Source organism: Pecten maximus, chromosome 10, assembly GCF_902652985.1.
Source record: "Pecten maximus chromosome 10, xPecMax1.1, whole genome shotgun sequence".
Classification (NCBI taxonomy): Eukaryota; Metazoa; Mollusca; class Bivalvia; order Pectinida; family Pectinidae; genus Pecten; species Pecten maximus.
The window spans coordinates 16298230-16316907 of record NC_047024.1 but is presented as its reverse complement, the minus strand read 5'-3'; the positions used below and the strand labels follow the sequence as shown (position 1 = coordinate 16316907).

Below are 18678 nucleotides of genomic sequence, written 5' to 3'. Positions count from 1 at the left end.
AAAATTTCAAAAACCTTCTTCTCAACCCCCAGATATGGTAGAATAAAATACTCATCACAGATAGAAAGGACTTTGGGTCCATTACCAAAAATGTGTTTGTGAATTGTTTACGGACACACGATGGACGACGATGGACAAAAGGCAGACTTTGTCTCCAGTGATCTAGAAACACAGAGGGCATAACAACGTCAAACCTCAAACTGGCAAAATTGGTAAAATCACAGACGGCATAACGTCAAACCTCAAAATGGCTAGACTATAAAAGTCACAGATGGCATAACAACATCACTGGTTACTGATGGACTTCCAGACATAATTTCCCAAAATCACCCACTCATTATGTGATCAGAGGAGATAACGCCAGTTTCCAGGTCAAAGAGATTTGATATTACAGTATTTGTAGACACTTAATTTGGCATGAATTTTTCTGTGACAGCGACAATTGGTGTGAATGTTTAAAGTCTGTCCGTCTGTAATCAAACAGTACCTGTACTTTGGACATGCAACAAAATGACATTAATCACAAGTTTGATGATTCACTAAGCTGTCAAGTTACGTAATTCACCACCCTAAATACGACTATAAATATAGTCATACTATGTTGTCAAGTTACGTAATTCACCACCCTAAATACGATTATAAATATAGTCATACTATGTTGTCAAGTTACGTAATTCACTATCCTAAATACGACTATAAATATAGTCATATATGTTGTCAAGTTACGTAATTCACCACCCTAAATACGATTATAAATATAGTCATACTATGTTGTCAAGTTACGTAATTCACTATCCTAAATACGACTATAAATATAGTCATATATGTTGTCAAGTTACGTAATTCACTATCCTAAATACGACTATAAATATAGTCATATATGTTGTCAAGTTACGTAATTCACTATCCTAAATACGACTATAGTCATATATGTTGTCAAGTTACGTAATCCACCACCCTAAATACGTCTATAAATATAGTCATACTATGTTGTCAAGTTACGTAATTCACCACCCTAAATACGACTATAGATATAGTCATATATGTTGTCAAGTTACGTAATTCACCACCCTAAATACGACTATAAATATAGTCATATATGTTTTCAGGTTACGTAATTCACCACCCTAACTACGACTGAATAGTCATACTACGTTGTCAAGTGACATAATTCACCACCCTAACTACGACTGAATAGTCATACTATGTTGTCAAGTTACGTAATTCACTATCCTAAATACGACTATAAATATAGTCATATATGTTGTCAAGTTACGCAATTCACCACCCTAAATACGACTATAAATATAGTCGCAACTACTGGCATAAAAAACAAAAACAACACAGCAGATATTGATTTTAAATGTATTCCTGAATGTACATAATTATATGAAGATATCAATATTCCATTTGGTTACGCAAAATTGAAATCATGAAAGTAAAATATCAATAATTCCAAATGTAAAATTGTGAAATCCTTGTACAATGGTACAATTATTGTCAGTATTACACAATAAAAGCATTAAATCCTTGTAGAATGGTACAATTATTGTCAGTATTACACAATAAAAGCATCAAATCCTTGTACAATGGTACTATTGTCAGTATTACACAATAAAAGCATTAACATCAAACACTAATACACAATGAGTAGGAAAGAATGAAGACAGCAGAGTAGAAACAAGATCAGTCCAATTTTGTTCTAATGCTACATTGTACTACTCTATATTATTCGATTTCATTCTTTGGTTCAAAAATATGATTGAAAACAACCAAGAATTACCTCCCCTTATTCTCAGATTACCTCCCCTTATTCTCAGATTTTCATACCAACAATTCTGTTCCTTTAAATAAGGCATTTTAATGTTTTAGATTAAATCAATGTCATTCAGAGATTAAAGGACTTCATATGCATGATATCATTCTCATATTTTCCCATGGTTTATTTCAGTTGAGTTATTAAAACACAAGTTTAATCATCTATTATTGGTTCTTTAACTGTAACATTTGGATACTGAGTGAGAGTGTTAGGCCTAACATGTTCTGTATGTTGTGTTGGGTCTCAACATGTTCTGTATGTTGTGTTAGGCCTTATATAGGTCTCAACATGTTCTGTAGATTCGAGCCTTGATAGTATTGTAACCCATGGAACCCAGGAGTGGTTACCCAAAGAAATTTATAACCACTATAAAAAAAACTGTTAAAAAAGATAAAGAGGAATTTTGGCTGGGGCCACAGAAATACTTGGATAAACAGGGTTTTTAAGCTTAAGTTAACAAAGTTTGACACAAACTTTTTAACACATTAAATTCTGCATAAATTAATGAATATCTAATAAGTTATATATCACAAAATCAAATCCATGAGAAATTTTGCCAAAAAGACTCTTAAGTCATGCAAATTTCGTATTTGTATATGTCACCAAGACAATGGAATATTGTCATTTTGTTTGACAGTATTTATTAATGATTTGGGCATGTACACATATACCAGTTATATACTTATATATACCACCTTCACCAACTAACAAACAAGACTGTGATCAATACGTACATCAGGCGAGAAACATTTCCTCTATAGGGGGTTTTATATCATTAGGTTTTACCTTCCGTGTTCTATATGCTTCCTTTCAAATAGGTGCATGTATATACATAGTTTTACTTCATGACAATAGATTTCATCTATGTTTCATTGAAACGTAAAAATATATACATCAAAGACTGAATTTCAAAAGAAAAATTAAATTGTTACACAATAGAGAAGTAACATAAAAGATAAGATACGTATGAGGAGAGTTGAGAGTGTTTAGACAGAAATCTGTACAAATCAGGATACCAGGCAACCATACAAACGTACACAACAAAGTTATATCACATACACTTGGACACTTTTTAGGACACTTTTTAGGACACATCAAACAATTATTATTTTAGATAATTAACTGATGAAATTTCATAATTAAATCAAATCAGTTCAGAAATTATGACGGATCATAGGAACAAATTCAATGCAGTTGCGAACTTCTCAAACCAGGAAAATTCAAAGTAGGGTCATGTCGATTGCATTTAATCTTTCAAAACTTCAAATCTATTTAATCATACAACGTTTTAATAATAAAAATATTTCAGCACAATTACTGTATGTTATCAAACTAATTAATTATTCCAGGTGTTTGACCCCTGTTACTTTAAACGTAAGTCAATGTCACTATTTGTAAAGTTAATCTTCGTGCTAAGTGATACCAGCCCTGAAATCTTATCCCTACATCTTGATATCTTCGTCCAAATTTGACTTTTGACCCCTTTAACATTGAAACAGAAGAAGCCATTGACAAACAACACATTGGGCCTTTATATTGAGATCAATGTAAGTCTGTTGACTCAGAGGTATAATTATGTTAAAATTGGGTTCTCATCAGTCTAAATAGTCATAAAGATTTTCATCAAATCAATTGTCAATTATTTACTACAATTGTCTTCTTTAAGAAAATTGTGGTTGTGATCAAAGATCTCTCACATAAATAGTATACACTTTTAATTTACCAAACACACTTTGTACAAGAAAAATCATTTCAAGGATTTTTTTCCCCCATTGAGACATTCAATACACACAAGTGATTAGAAAATGAATATAATAAACAGACTAGAACTTCACACCATCAACACTTAATGCTGAGAATCTGACTCCGACTCGGACATCATCAACATGTAATGCTGAGAATCTGACTCAAATTCAACACCATCAACACGTAATGCTGAGAATCTGACTCAACATCATCAACACGAAATGCTTAGAATCTGACTCCGACTCGACATCATCAACACGTAATGCTGAGAATCTGACTCGGTCTAAACACCATCAACATGTAATGCTGAGAACTTGCCTCCGAGTTCATATCACACATCCATTACAGGAACTCAGCCATCCAAATCAGCAGGATTTCGTTCATCATTTACATGATTAAGGAATTTAATATCAGTTCTCAAAATCCACCTAATTTGCACCCAGAACATGGATCTGTCAGTATCATATACCAAATCTAAATCCAGAAATTTCCCAATTTTGTATTTTTGTACTGATGACTAATATGTTTTATATGGTATAACTAAATACCAAATTTGGTTGCTATGCATGAAGTACTTTAATTAGAATCAGTAACATTGACCTCAGACACCGAAGATTAGGGAAGTAAAAAGTGTTCATAAAGTTAAACTGGTCACTCATAAATATAACTAATGTCCACCTTCAAACCCTTTAAAAATGTTCAGCATCTTCTTTAGGTTAAATTAAACAACAAAATTAGATTTCTTGGAAATTGTTTCAAGCAAATTTTAAGAGCGAGTTTGATGAAGTTGGCTAACAACTTTTTATCTGAAGTGTGCGATTTGACCATTTTTATCTGAAGTGTGCGTTTTGACCAATTTTATCTAGGTGTGCGATTTGACCATTTTTATCTGAAGTGTGTGTTTTGGACCATTTTTATCTGAAGTGTGCGTTGTGACCATTTTTATCTGAAGTGTGCGATTTGACCATTTTTATCTGAAGTGTGTGTTTTGGACCATTTTTATCTGAAGTGTGCGTTTTGACCATTTTTATCTGAAGTGTGCGATTTGACCATTTTTATCTGAAGTGTGCGTTTTGACCAATTTTATCTGAAGTGTGCGATTTGACCATTTTTATCTGAAGTGTGTGTTTTGGACCATTTTTATCTGAAGTGTACGATTTGACCAATTTTATCTGAAGTGTGCGATTTGACCATTTTTATCTGAAGTGTGCGTTTTGACCAATTTTATCTGAAGTGTGCGAATTGACCATTTTTTATCTGAAGTGTGCGATTTGACCATTTTTTATCTGAAGTGTGCGTTTTCATCAATCTGTTGACAGGATATAGATCTACAGAACGTCTATAGATATATCATGTGTTGATTAAATACCGTTATCATAGAACAGTAGACCTACTTTGATTATGAAGGACTCCTGCCAGAAAACATTTCAATTTGATCAGCTACAACATACATCTGAAACAATTCATAAAGGTTCATGACGACACACACACACACATATTGAATAGGACATGAACCTCATTCCTAATACATATATCTTCTTTTTTTCTTAATTGTATAACTGAACATCAATAAGTACTAAGAAGGATCCGGCAGTGTTGTGCCCTATATTGCTGGTATCACCTACATCAATGGGTACGTAGAAGGATCCGGCAGTGTTGGGCCATATAGTGCTGGTATCACCTTCATCAATAAGTACTAAGAAGGATCCGTCAGTACTAGTGTTGGGCCATATATTGCTGGTATCACCTACATCAATAAGTACTAAGAAGGATCCGGCAGTGTTGGGCCCTATATTGCTGGTATCACCTACATCAATAGATACGTAGAAGGATCCAACTGTGTTGGGCCATATAGTGCTGGTATCACCTAAACTTACCTAAATGATATTTTGACAAAAAATAATTTACAAAATAAATAATAACATAAACAACTGTATAGGCCTTGCTGGCTATCCTTGCTGAGTGACCACCTGGCTATCATTGCTGAGTGACCACCTGGCTATCCTTGCTGAGTGACCACCTGGCTATCCTTGCTGAGTGACCACCTGACTATCCATGTTCAGTGACCACCTGGCTATCATTGCTGAGTGACCACCTGACTATCCTTCCTGAGTGACCACCTGGCTATCCTTGCTGAGTGACCACCTGGCTATCCTTGCTGAGTGACCACCTGACTATCCTTGCTGAGTGACCACCCTCAGTGACCACCTGGCTATCCTTGCTGAGTGACCACCTGACTATCCTTGCTGAGTGACCACCTGGCTATCATTGCTGAGTGACCACCTGGCTATCATTGCTGAGTGACCACCCTCAGTGACCACCTGACTACCCTTGCTGAGTGACCACCTTGCTATCCTTGCTGAGTGACCACCTGACTACCCTTGCTGAGTGACCACCTGACTACCCTTGCTGAGTGACCACCTGGCTGTCCTTGCTCAGTGACCACCTGACTACCCTTGCTCAGTGACCACCTGGCTGTCCTTGCTCAGTGACCACCTGACTACCCTTGCTCAGTGACGACCCTGGCTATCCTTGCTGAGTGACCACCTGGCTGTCCTTGCTCAGTGACCAACCTTGCCATCTTTGCTCAGTGACGACCCTGGCTATCCTTGCTCAGTGACCAACCTGGCTATCCTTGCTCAGTGACCAACCTTGCCATCTTTGCTCAGTGACCACCCTCAATGACCACTACCGCCTCTGGGCACTTTTCTTTTTTGCAAGTGCTTTGAGTCTGAGTTCCTCCTCTTCCTTACGCATGTCCTCCAAGTCTTCTTGTAAACCAAGTCTGGCACTATCAGACAGGAAAAAAAATCAATTTATTTTACATATATAGGTGGGTATATACTTTCATCTTACTTTACAGCACAGTGTTTATGTTTGCTATGTGCAATATTCAATCAGACTGAAACATTTCAGTCTACCTCTATAATGTACCTTGCTTGCCAATCTAGGGATCCCCACTCCCGAGTCTTGTAGAGAAGACCACTATGTGATCCCCACTCCCCAGCCTTATAGAGAAGACCACTATGTGATCCCCACTCCCGAGTCTGATAGAGAAGACCACTATGTGATCCCCACTCCCGAGCCTTATAGAGAAGACCACTATGTGATCCCCACTCCCGAGCCTTATAGAGAAGACCACTATGTGATCCCCACTCCCGAGCCTTATAGAGAAGACCACTATGTGATCCCCACTCCCGAGCCTTATAGAGAAGACCACTATGTGATCCCCACTCCCGAGTCTTATAGACAAGACCACTATGTGATCCCCACTCCCCAGCCTTATAGAGAAGACCACTATGTGATCCCCACTCCCGAGTCCTTATAGAGAAGACCACTATGTGATCCCCACTCCCGAGCCTTATAGACAAGACCACTATGTGATCTCCACTCCCGAGGCTTATAGAGAAGACCACTATGTGATCCCCACTCCCCAGCCTTATAGAGAAGACCAATATGTGATCCCCACTCCCGAGCCTTATAGAGAAGACCAATATGTGATCCCCACTCCCGAGCCTTACAGAGAAGACCACTATGTGATCCCCACTCCCGAGGCTTATAGAGAAGACCACTATGTGATCCCCACTCCCCAGCCTTATAGAGAAGACCACTATGTGATCCCCACTCCCGAGCCTTATAGAGAAGACCACTATGTGATCCCCACTCCGAGCCTTATAGACAAGACCACTATGTGATCCTCACTCCCGAGCCTTATAGAGAAGACCACTATGTCATCCCCACTCCCGAGCCTTATAGAGAAGACCAATATGTGATCCCCACTCCCGAGCCTTATAGAGAAGACCACTATGTGATCCCCACTCCCGAGCCTTATAGACAAGACCACTATGTGATCCTCACTCCCGAGCCTTATAGAGAAGACCACTATGTGATCCCCACTCCCGAGCCTTATAGACAAGACCACTATGTGATCCTCACTCCCGAGCCTTATAGAGAAGACCACTATGTGATCCCCACTCCCGAGTCTTATAGAGAAGACCACTATGTGATCCCCACTCCCGAGTCTTATAGAGAAGACCACTATGTGATCCCCACTCCCGAGTCTTATAGAGAAGACCACTATGTGATCCCCACTCCCGAGCCTTACAGAGAAGACCACTATGTGATCCCCACTCCCGAGTCTTATAGAGAAGACCACTATGTGATCCCCACTCCCGAGCCTTATAGAGAAGACCACTATGTTATCCCCACTCCCGAGCCTTATAGACAAGACCACTATGTGATCCTCACTCCCGAGCCTTATAGAGAAGACCACTTTGTGATCCCCACTCCCGAGCCTTAAGCTTATAGAGAAGACCACTATGTGATCCCCACTCCCGAGTCTTATAGAGAAGACCACTATGTGATCCCCACTCCCGAGCCTTATAGAGAAGACCACTATGTGATCCCCACTCCCGAGCCTTATAGAGAAGACCACTATGTGATCCCCACTCCCCAGCCTTATAGAGAAGACCACTATGTGATCCCCACTCCCGAGCCTTATAGAGAAGACCACTATGTGATCCCCACTCCCGAGCCTTATAGAGAAGACCACTATGTGATCCCCACTCCCGAGCCTTATAGAGAAGACCAATATGTGATCCCCACTCCCCAGCCTTATAGAGAAGACCACTATGTGATCCCCACTCCCGAGCCTTATAGAGAAGACCAATATGTGATCCCCACTCCCCAGCCTTATAGAGAAGACCACTATGTGATCCCCACTCCCCAGCCTTATAGAGAAGACCAATATGTGATCCCCACTCCCCAGCCTTGTAGAGAAGACCAATATGTGATCCCCACTCCTGAGTCTTATAGAGAAGACCACTATGTGATCCCCACTCCCCAGCCTTATAGAGAAGACCACTATGTGATCCCCACTCCCGAGTCTTATAGAGAAGACCACTATGTGATCCCCACTCACGAGCCTTATAGACAAGACCACTATGTTATCCCCATTCCCGAGTCTTATAGAGAAGACCACTATGTGATCCCCACTCCCCAGCCTTATAGAGAAGACCACTATGTGATCCCCACTCCCGAGCCTTATAGAGAAGACCACTATGTGATCCCCACTCCCCAGCCTTATAGACAGGACCACTATGTGATCCCCACTCCCCAGCCTTATAGACAAGACCACTATGTGATCCCCACTCCCGAGCCTTATAGAGAAGACCACTATGTGATCCCCACTCCCCAGCCTTATAGAGAAGACCACTATGTCCCAAAGAACCTAATAAACCTGAGTTGCAATAGTACAATGTCAAGATGTTATAGATTATTCCCTTAGCTTACCAAATCAAGAAGCAAAATTGTTATAACCTTTGACAAAGTCTGTACTAGTTTGAGAATTTTTATAAACTTTGACAAAGTCTCTACTAGTTTGAGAATTTTTATAAACTTTGACAAAGTCTCTACTAGTTTGAGAATTATATTATAACCTTTGACAAAGTCTGTACCAGTTTGAGAATGTTTATAACCTTTGACAAAGTCTGTACTAGTTTGAGAATTTTTATAAACTTTGACAGAGTTTGTACTAGTTTGTAACTACATACCTTCTGGCTTCTTCTTTCATTTGTTCCCTGAAGTTTGACTCCATATTACTAATCTCATAATCACTCTCATAGCGATATCTGTAACACAAAACAAGCATGTATCATTAGAAATTTTAAAAAGAAATCAGGTACAAATAACCAGGAAATAGTTATGAAGAGCGAACAAAGGGACATAACCCTGAGTATGGAGTGAATCAATTGTTGAAAGTTACACTCCACGGTTTGATGAGGAATTTAATAGAAAATTGTTTATGTTTAGAGAGTAAGGTATATGACACAGGTGAGACTGACATCGTGACAAGGGAGACAACCCTCATCCAGAACAGGTGTTAGACTAAATACACTGGGCCAACAGCTTACCACTTAACATTGGTTTCTTAAATTCTATTCCAATTTGTTTATTTTGGTATATTCAATGTCTACACACCTCTCGTTAAAATTGACAGAGAATCATGCCTTATAAAATGTTATGTCTACATCATTTCTCCATCTTTAGATAAAACAAGAAATGTTATGCCTACATCATTTCTCCATGTTTAGATATACAATGTATATATGCTTTAGATAGAATAACAGCCTTATCCTTACTTTGACTTATCGTAGCCGAAGATTTCTCGAATGTGTTTTGAATAATCCATGCTCATGTCATCCTCAATGAAGTTATCGTCGTCATCATCGATGAATCCATCCAAATCCTCGTCCAGATCATCAGAATCGTCTTCTATTACTTGTTTCTTCTTCTTAACTGAAACAACCACATACAACACAATTTTATAGACACTTCCAAAAATTAAGATTTAAAACTAAATTTGAAGGAATCTCCTCCCAAATGGAAAGTTTTGTCTGAATCAATATTAGCAATCACATCAAAATCTTACAAGACATTTAAAGCAATGATTTGCTGAACTTCTTGAGGCAACAGAGCGAAGTTACACTAAGTATACATCAATTTTGTCTTAATTGTAGGTGAATATGGGTAAATTATGAAATTATGACTTCTCCCCAGTATAACAGAACAGACTTCTCCCCAGTATAGCAGAATTGACTTCTCCCCAGTATAATAGAACAGACTTCTCCCCAGTATAATAGAACAGACTTCTCCCCAGTATAACAGAACAGACTTCACCCCAGTATAGCAGAATTGACTTCTCCCCAGTATAACAGAATTGACTTCTCCCCAGTATAACAGAACAGACTTCTCCCCAGTATAACAGAACAGACTTCTCCCCAGTATAGCAGAATTGACTTCTCCCCAGTATAATAGAACAGACTTCTCCCCAGTATAACAGAATTGACTTCTCCCCAGTATAACAGAACAGACTTCTCCCCAGTATAACAGAACAGACTTCTCCCCAGTATAACAGAATTGACTTCTCCCCAGTATAACAGAACAGACTTCTCCCCAGTATAACAGAACAGACTTCTCCCCAGTATAACAGAACAGACTTCTCCCCAGTATAACAGAACAGACTTCTCCCCAGTATAACAGACAGATCTTCTTCCCAGTATAACCAGAATTGACTTCTCCCCAGTATAACAGAACAGACTCCCCCCAGTATAACAGAACATTGACTTCTCCCCAGTATAACAGAACAGACTTCTCCCCAGTATAACAGAACAGACTTCTCCCCAGTATAACAGAATTGACTTCTCCCCAGTATAACAGAACAGACTTCTCCCCAGTATAACAGAACAGACTTCTCCCCAGTATAACAGAACAGACTTCTCCCCAGTATAACAGAACAGACTTCTCCCGATGCCAGTATAACAGAATTGACTTCTCCCCAGTATAACAGAATTGACTTCTCCCCAGTATAACAGAACAGACTTCTCCCCAGTATAACAGAACAGACTTCTCCCCAGTATAACAGAATTGACTTCTCCCCAGTATAACAGAATTGACTTCTCCCCAGTATAACAGAATTGACTTCTCCCCAGTATAACAGAACAGACTTCTCCCCAGTATAACAGAATTAACTTCTCCCGAGAATTGACTTCTCCCCAGTATAACAGAACAGACTTCTCCCCAGTATAACAGAACAGACTTCTCCCCAGTATAACAGAATTGACTTCTCCCCAGTATAACAGAACAGACTTCACCCCAGTATAACAGAACAGACTTCTCCCCAGTATAGCAGAATTGACTTCTCCCCAGTATAACAGAATTGACTTCTCCCCAGTATAACAGAACAGACTTCTCCCCAGTATAACAGAACAGACTTCTCCCCAGTATAACAGAACAGACTTCCCCCCAGTATAGCAGAATTGACTTCTCCCCAGTATAACAGAACAGACTTCCCCCCAGTATAACAGAATTGACTTCTCCCCAGTATAACAGAACAGACCTCTCCCCAGTATAACAGAACAGACTTCTCCCCAGTATAGCAGAATTGACTTCTCCCCAGTATAACAGAACAGACTTCTCCCCAGTATAACAGAACAGACTTCTCCCCAGTATAACAGAACAGACTTCTCCCCAGTATAGCAGAATTGACTTCTCCCCAGTATAACAGAATTGACTTCTCCCCAGTATAACAGAACAGACTTCTCCCCAGTATAACAGAACAGACCCCCCCAGTATAACAGAATTGACTTCTCCCCAGTATAACAGAATTGACTTCTCCCCAGTATAACAGAACAGACTTCTCCCCAGTATAACAGAACAGACTTCTCCCCAGTATAACAGAACAGACTTCTCCCCAGTATAACAGAACAGACTTCTCCCCAGTATAACAGAACAGACTTCTCCCCAGTATAACAGAATTGACTTCTCCCCAGTATAACAGAATTGACTTCTCCCCAGTATAACAGAACAGACTTCTCCCCAGTATAACAGAACAGACTTCTCCCCAGGATAACAGAACAGACTTCTCCCCAGTATAACAGAACAGACTTCTCCCCAGTATAACAGAACAGACTTCTCCCCAGTATAACAGAATTGAGCTTCTCCCCAGAGCCCCACTCGATTTGCACTCTTCTCAGAAGAGAAGCCTCCTAAGAAGATCGCATTCCGTTAGATGTAAATCGAGTAAACCAGGAGAATATAACCCAAAATAAACAAGTTTTTAAGTTTTCTCAAACACTATGATACAAACACATGCATGTATGTTTCATATATCCTTCTCTAGTGAAACTCATCACTCGAACTCGCACACTTAAAACATGGTCGCCGCCATCTTGGAAAAGAAATCTTCCAGCTTCGAGATGGAAGAGGTAGAAGATCTTCCAGAAGCAGAAGAGCTTCAAATCGAGTGACCGGAAGATATAGTCTAGAAGGAGAAGAGTGCAAATCGAGTGGGGCTCTGTATAACAGAATTGACTTCTCCCCAGTATAGTAGAATCAACTTAAAACGTCTGTCAATCAGTTTACAATCTTGTACACACAGCACCTAAGTGTACAGTACTATTACTGTTAACTGGTCATTTGTCTGATGAAGGTGACAGCACTGTAGTCACCGAAATCACCATCAAATTATACACTGGTTGTGCTGGGTATATATCATACATATAATTTATCCACAAATAACACCCTTTCCAGTGTATATAAACATGCACTTTCTTCATTTTTACAGAATCTTCAATCAATTTAAAAGCAGTATATTTAATATATTAAATAAAATGTGGTTTAAAAGAAAGCCTCCCAGACATCAGGAATATTTTTGCATCAGGGCCAATGGAACCCTGGCTTATGTGACTTCAGTACGTGTATACTGTGACAGTAATATCATTGTCATTTTCCTGACTATAATAATATCATATTTGAATGTATTGCCTCAAGAGACCAAGAGATACTGACCTGGTTTGGGATTATCTTTCTTCACTTGGTTGTAGATCCTATCCCAGGGATTGCTAGCTGCCGGCGGTGGTGACCGTTTTAACTTACTACTGGACGGTCTACATACCAACACATTTTCATTAGTACTATCGTAGCGACTTTCACTGGTTTTGGCTTTTTTATGTTCACTATGAGGATTTTTGACACTAGAGGATGACACTTCCAATTTTCTCTTTTTGGAGAGATCACCTGAACTTGTATTCTGTTTGTCCCTTCGGAAGCTTTCACCTTTAACTTGTCTGTCACTCCGGGAGTCTACATTCTTTGTTTGTCTTTCACTTCGGGAGTCTACATTCTTTGTTTGTCTGTCACTTCTGGAGTCTACACTCTTGTTCTGACCATTTGATTTAGCACCAATAAGATGATTGGATTTTACCCTGAGATGATTTCACTGCATCCAGAGAGTGTCGCTTTTTAGAAAGATTAATAGCGTCCTTTTCCGTAAAAATATCTAAAGAATGTCTCTTTTGGGAATTTTCGTGAGAATTTTTAGAGTAGGTTTGGTTTTTGACAGAAGGTGAGGCCTTTTGCATATGTCCATTTTGTTTCACTCTATCAGTTTTGTTTACGACAGGCTTCCGTTCTGGTGCCCCTCCCATACTGGGTTTTTTAAAGGGCATTGAAGTTCTATCACTTTTAGAGGAATCACAATGCTTTGGTGAATCTGATTTCCTCTCAGATCGATCACTCTTAGAGGAATTCGACTGCCTCTGCTCAGGAAGCTTTGATGTTGACTTGCTTTGGCCATATTTATACCAATCCTTGTACTCCTTGGATTTTTTTCGTTCAAGTCTGTCTTTTTCTTCTTGAGTCATTGGACGGTGATCTTTAACTGGTTCAGGTTTTTTTGCAACAACTGCCTCGACAGGATCTTGAGCTTTTTCTTGGGCAAGTTTGAGAATATCCTGGAAATTCAATTTTGGAGGTGCTTTATTTTTGTTCAAGTTAATTGGTCTGTGTTTTACTGGTCTAGGTTTTTCTGGTTTAGGTTTTTCTCCGTTTTCTTTGGAATGTTTCAAAGATTTCTGCTTGGATTTATCATCCTTATTTTCTCCTTGCATTATACGTTCTATTTCTTGTTCATTCTGCAGTCGACGTTCTTCAATTTTCTTTTGTCTCCTCTCTGCCTCAACTTCTGCTTTAGCTTTTTTCTTGGCCTCATCAGGAGGAACTCTAGAAAACACAGGTTGTTTCCCTTCTGAAATGCGTACCCTGCAGTCTTTTTCTTTATTCATCGACTCTTTCAACCTAGCTTTTTTACGTTCAAACTCCACTCGTATGCGAAGCTGTTCTTCAGCCGACAATTTACTAGTCCATCTAGTTGCCTCTATTTCACGATTACTGAACTCTGGTACATGTACACCGTCTCCAGCGCCTGAACCTGTTGACTTCCCATTAATGGTATCTTGCGAATTTTCCTTGGAACTAGATTTTACTCTTGAACTGTCTTTTGAAGTCGACTTGTCTCTGGAAATGTCTTTTGAACTAGATTTTTCTCTTGAACTGTCTTTTGAACTAGATTTTTCTCTGGAACTGTCTTTTGAACTAGATTTTTCTCTGGAACTGTCTTTTGAACTAGACTTATCTCTTGAATTCTCTTTTGAACTAGACTTATCTCTTGAATTCTCTTTTGAGCTGGACTTTTCCCTTGAATTGTCTTTTGAACTGGACTTTTCTCTTGAATTGTCTTTTGAGCCAGATTTTTCCCTGGAACTTTCTTTTGAGCCATTTTTTTCCCGAGAACTTGATGAACTGTGTTTATCTCTTGATAAGTCTTTTGAACTAGAGGTATCCTTCGAACTTGATGAACTGTGTGATTTCACATTTGAACTTAACACCTTGTTTGTACTGTCTTTATGACTAGATGTGTTTTTATGTCTCTCATTCGACACTTTCAGAGATTTGTCTGTCGTATCTGATTTTGTAGGATTCTTGTTTAGTGCCACTTTTTCAGTTGATTTGCTACTCTCAGTTTTACTGTGACCTTTTTTATCACCAGCTGACTTATTGCTGGAAACTCCTGATGATAGTCTTTCATTGGATTGATTCTGGGATTTATTAAGAGCATCTGACTTGTCGTGTGAACTTGATGAACCTGAATCTGTTGACTTACAAAGTTTAGGTATTTTAAACCTTTTACTTTTCTCTTCTTCCTCTCGCTGTTTCCTTTCCGCTTCCTCTCGTTTCCTCTTTTTTTCCTCTTGCTTCTTCTTCTCCAGAACTGGAAATTCAAGGATGTGATATTTGAAGGTACATGTATGTACAACCATGACGGACATACATTATAATTATGTATCATATGATGCTATAGACAGAGACACAGACAATTGTATGAATCTTGATATACTGAAATTGGTCGTATTGCCAAATTTTCACATAGACATATATGTAATCGGAAAAATGGAAAAATCCAAAATACTGAACTCATGAGTATTAATACTAAAAACTTTCCCCCAAGAATTTCTTTAAAATAAGAGTAAGTTTGAATATGCCAAATAATGATAATTCACCGTAACAAAACCCAATATTTATATCCCTTGGAAAAAGTGGAGTCAAATATTGAACTTAAAGAATGTTGTTGAGACCAAAAAAAGAGGATTTTAAAGATCAGTAAAATCTGCAAGTAAGCTGCTATATATATAAACATATCTAAATTCATAAGGAAACCTGCCATATCATACCCACAATAAAATGGCTCATAGTTCTACAAGATGAGAGGTACATTTGTATATAATAGTCCCTATTACCTGTACATTTGTATATAATAGTCCCTATTACCTGTACATTTGTATATAATAGTCCCTATTACCTGTACATTTGTATATAATAGTCCCTATTACCTGTACATTTGTATATAATAATCCCTATTACCTGTACATCTGTATATAATAGTCCCTATTACCTGTACATTTGTATATAATAGTCCATATTACCTGTACATTTGTATATAATAGTCCCTATTACCTGTACATTTGTATATAATAGTCCCTATTACCTGTACATTTGTATATAATAGTCCCTATTACCTGTACATTTGTATATAATAGTCCCTATTACCTGTACATTTGTATATAATAGTCCCTATTACCTGTAAATTTGTATATAATAGTCCCTATTACCCGTACATTTGTATATAATAGTCCCTATTACCCGTACATTTGTATATAATAGTCCCTATTACCTATACATTTGTATATAATAGTCCCTATTACCTGTACATTTGTATATAATAGTCCCTATTACCCGTACATTTGTATATAATAGTCCCTATTACCTGTACATTTGTATATAATAGTCCCTATTACCTGTACATTTGTATATAATAGTCCCTATTACCTGTACATTTGTATATAATAGTCCCTATTACCTGTACATTTGTATATAATAGTCCCTATAGCTATTACCTGTACATTTGTATATAATAGTCCCTATTACCTGTACATTTGTATATAATAGTCCCTATTACCCGTACATTTGTATATAATAGTCCCTATTACCTGTACATTTGTATATAATAATCCCTATCACCCTTATCTTTGTATTCAATAGTCCCTATTACCCCGATCATAATATCATCTGATTCATAGATTCACTTGTCAAAATCATATACCTTTCCTTTTTTTCTCTGCTTCTTTTTCCTCCAAATATTTCCTTAAAACTTCAGATTTTTCTTTTTCATCCTTTTTCCTTTTCTGTGCTGCAGATACTTCAGTGGTATACATCTTTGTAGAAGGAAGCTGAAGTTAAAAAACAACTACATGTAGTATCATAACAGTATATTTAAAGTTAGTAACTAGTATATCTAAAAGCTGCTTCCTACTGACATGGCTACTGCGAGACTTTTTCTTCAGCTCATTTCGTAGAGGTATAATCTGGTAAATCATGGACATGAGTTCTGGGTTCTATCCCCAGCCGAAGTGACAATAACATATATAATTTTTAATGACCTCTCTTACAATCACATAATTATATATAACTGGTAATTTAGCTTTCACTCGACACCAGCATAAAAAAATATTCTGTTTCACTGACTACACACAGACAGCCTACAGTAATAACCAAATATGATTAAAAAAACACTGAAAAATATAAAGGATTTCCCAATGGATTCATAGCAACCAACCATATTTTGTCTGGCATTTTAGCCGGAATACATACGTATACATATGAGTATCATTTTTTAGGACTTATATATATAATATATCAGATAAGATTTCGTCAACATTGTTTCTCTTTTCCATGTTCTAACTTGAATCTATAATCTGATGATAGGAGAGTGAAAAGATACCAGTATATGACATAACAAACTAAAGAATAACACATTAATGTCAAGTGAACTGGTGACGGAAAATTTCCCGAAACATACAAAAAATATCGGCTATATATAGTAAATCAAAATACAAAATTTGAGTTTACATCAGCTTTTTTCACCACAATTTCATTTTTGTTTTTACATATCTTACATTCATTGTGAGCCTTTTCAGTATGAATAAAATAAACTTCTTGTTTATGTGAAAAAAATGTGTTTTTATTTTGTGTTAACAATAAGCCCAGTATATAGGTCTGTTGAAACTTACATTCACCCTTCACATGCTGTCATAGGTATATATAGATTACCAACAGTTTGTGAGTGATTCTCCATATTGTGGACATGAAACAATGCATGATTCACCTGTCCAATCACCTAGATTTCCTTTATTTACTGTGTAATTTCCTCTCACAATATATACACTTCAAACACTTCCATCTGGGCCAACAAGAATGCTTTATCAATTGATATAAATTATTCCACATACATGTACAATTGTTATATAAAGTTTAAATTAATATATCAGACAACAGGGGTATACTAGTCTTATATAAAAAAAAATGGTCTGAAATCCCTATTTCTTAATATAAGACTAGACATGCCCCTGTTTTACCTTGATGGGATTCACAGTAAAGAAAATATTTATTTAGTGTTAAATTGTAAGACATAATTCTATTAAATAAAATTATCAAGTAAAATTTCTAAAACTAAATAACGTATAAATATGGATGTTTTTAATTAATACAATCATTTTTTTATTTTTATTTTTCCCTAAAATTATTTCAGGTGTTTTAAATACTGTATTTTCATAAAACTAACAAATTATGATAACGAATCTGTGATCTGGATATGTTAACAGTGAGTTATCTGGACAGCACGTGCTTGTATTAACTATAAGTAATTAAGTTTTACGACGACATGGCCAGATGTAATACAATACCACTAACCACATATATAGCGATGGATCCGGAAAGATGCAGCAGATAAGATCGGGCTACATCCAGATATCAGATATCGAAATAAGACAATATCCGACATACTGTAAATTGTACATATCATTAAAGAAAACACGCATGTCTAAAAAAACTGAAATCAAACAAAACTTACTGAAAGAATCTTAAAATAATTATAATACTACAGCTGACGTTGCAATATTGCGGATTATTGTGTATCGTCGTTTGTTGGGGGACCCCGTGTGTTTACCTGTTTTTCAGCATTTTGTTGTTTCTGGGCCGCTATGGATAATAACTTAGTAAAGTCCATATTACATATATAACAATATTATAATATCCGTTTCTCAAAGACTGTTCCAACGGCACCACACTCCTTTTTCTCTCCAGCCCACTGTTCTGTGTCTCTCTCTCCGATTTCTTCCGATGACAACTTCCTGTTCAAGCCTACGTACTCGCGTCTGATA

At 37.5% G+C, this 18678-nt stretch overlaps 1 protein-coding gene across 1 annotated transcript; it reads right to left on the bottom strand.

The window, feature by feature from the left end:
- Positions 1–1353: 1353 nt before the first annotated feature.
- On the bottom strand, positions 1354–18678 carry LOC117335472 (protein SPT2 homolog). The gene is given in 7 exon segments (XM_033895486.1): positions 1354–6356; positions 9118–9195; positions 9706–9862; positions 12914–13331; positions 13333–15173; positions 16563–16689; positions 18465–18678. Coding segments are annotated over 7 exon segments (2784 nt in total). The 5' UTR covers positions 18525–18678; the 3' UTR covers positions 1354–6253.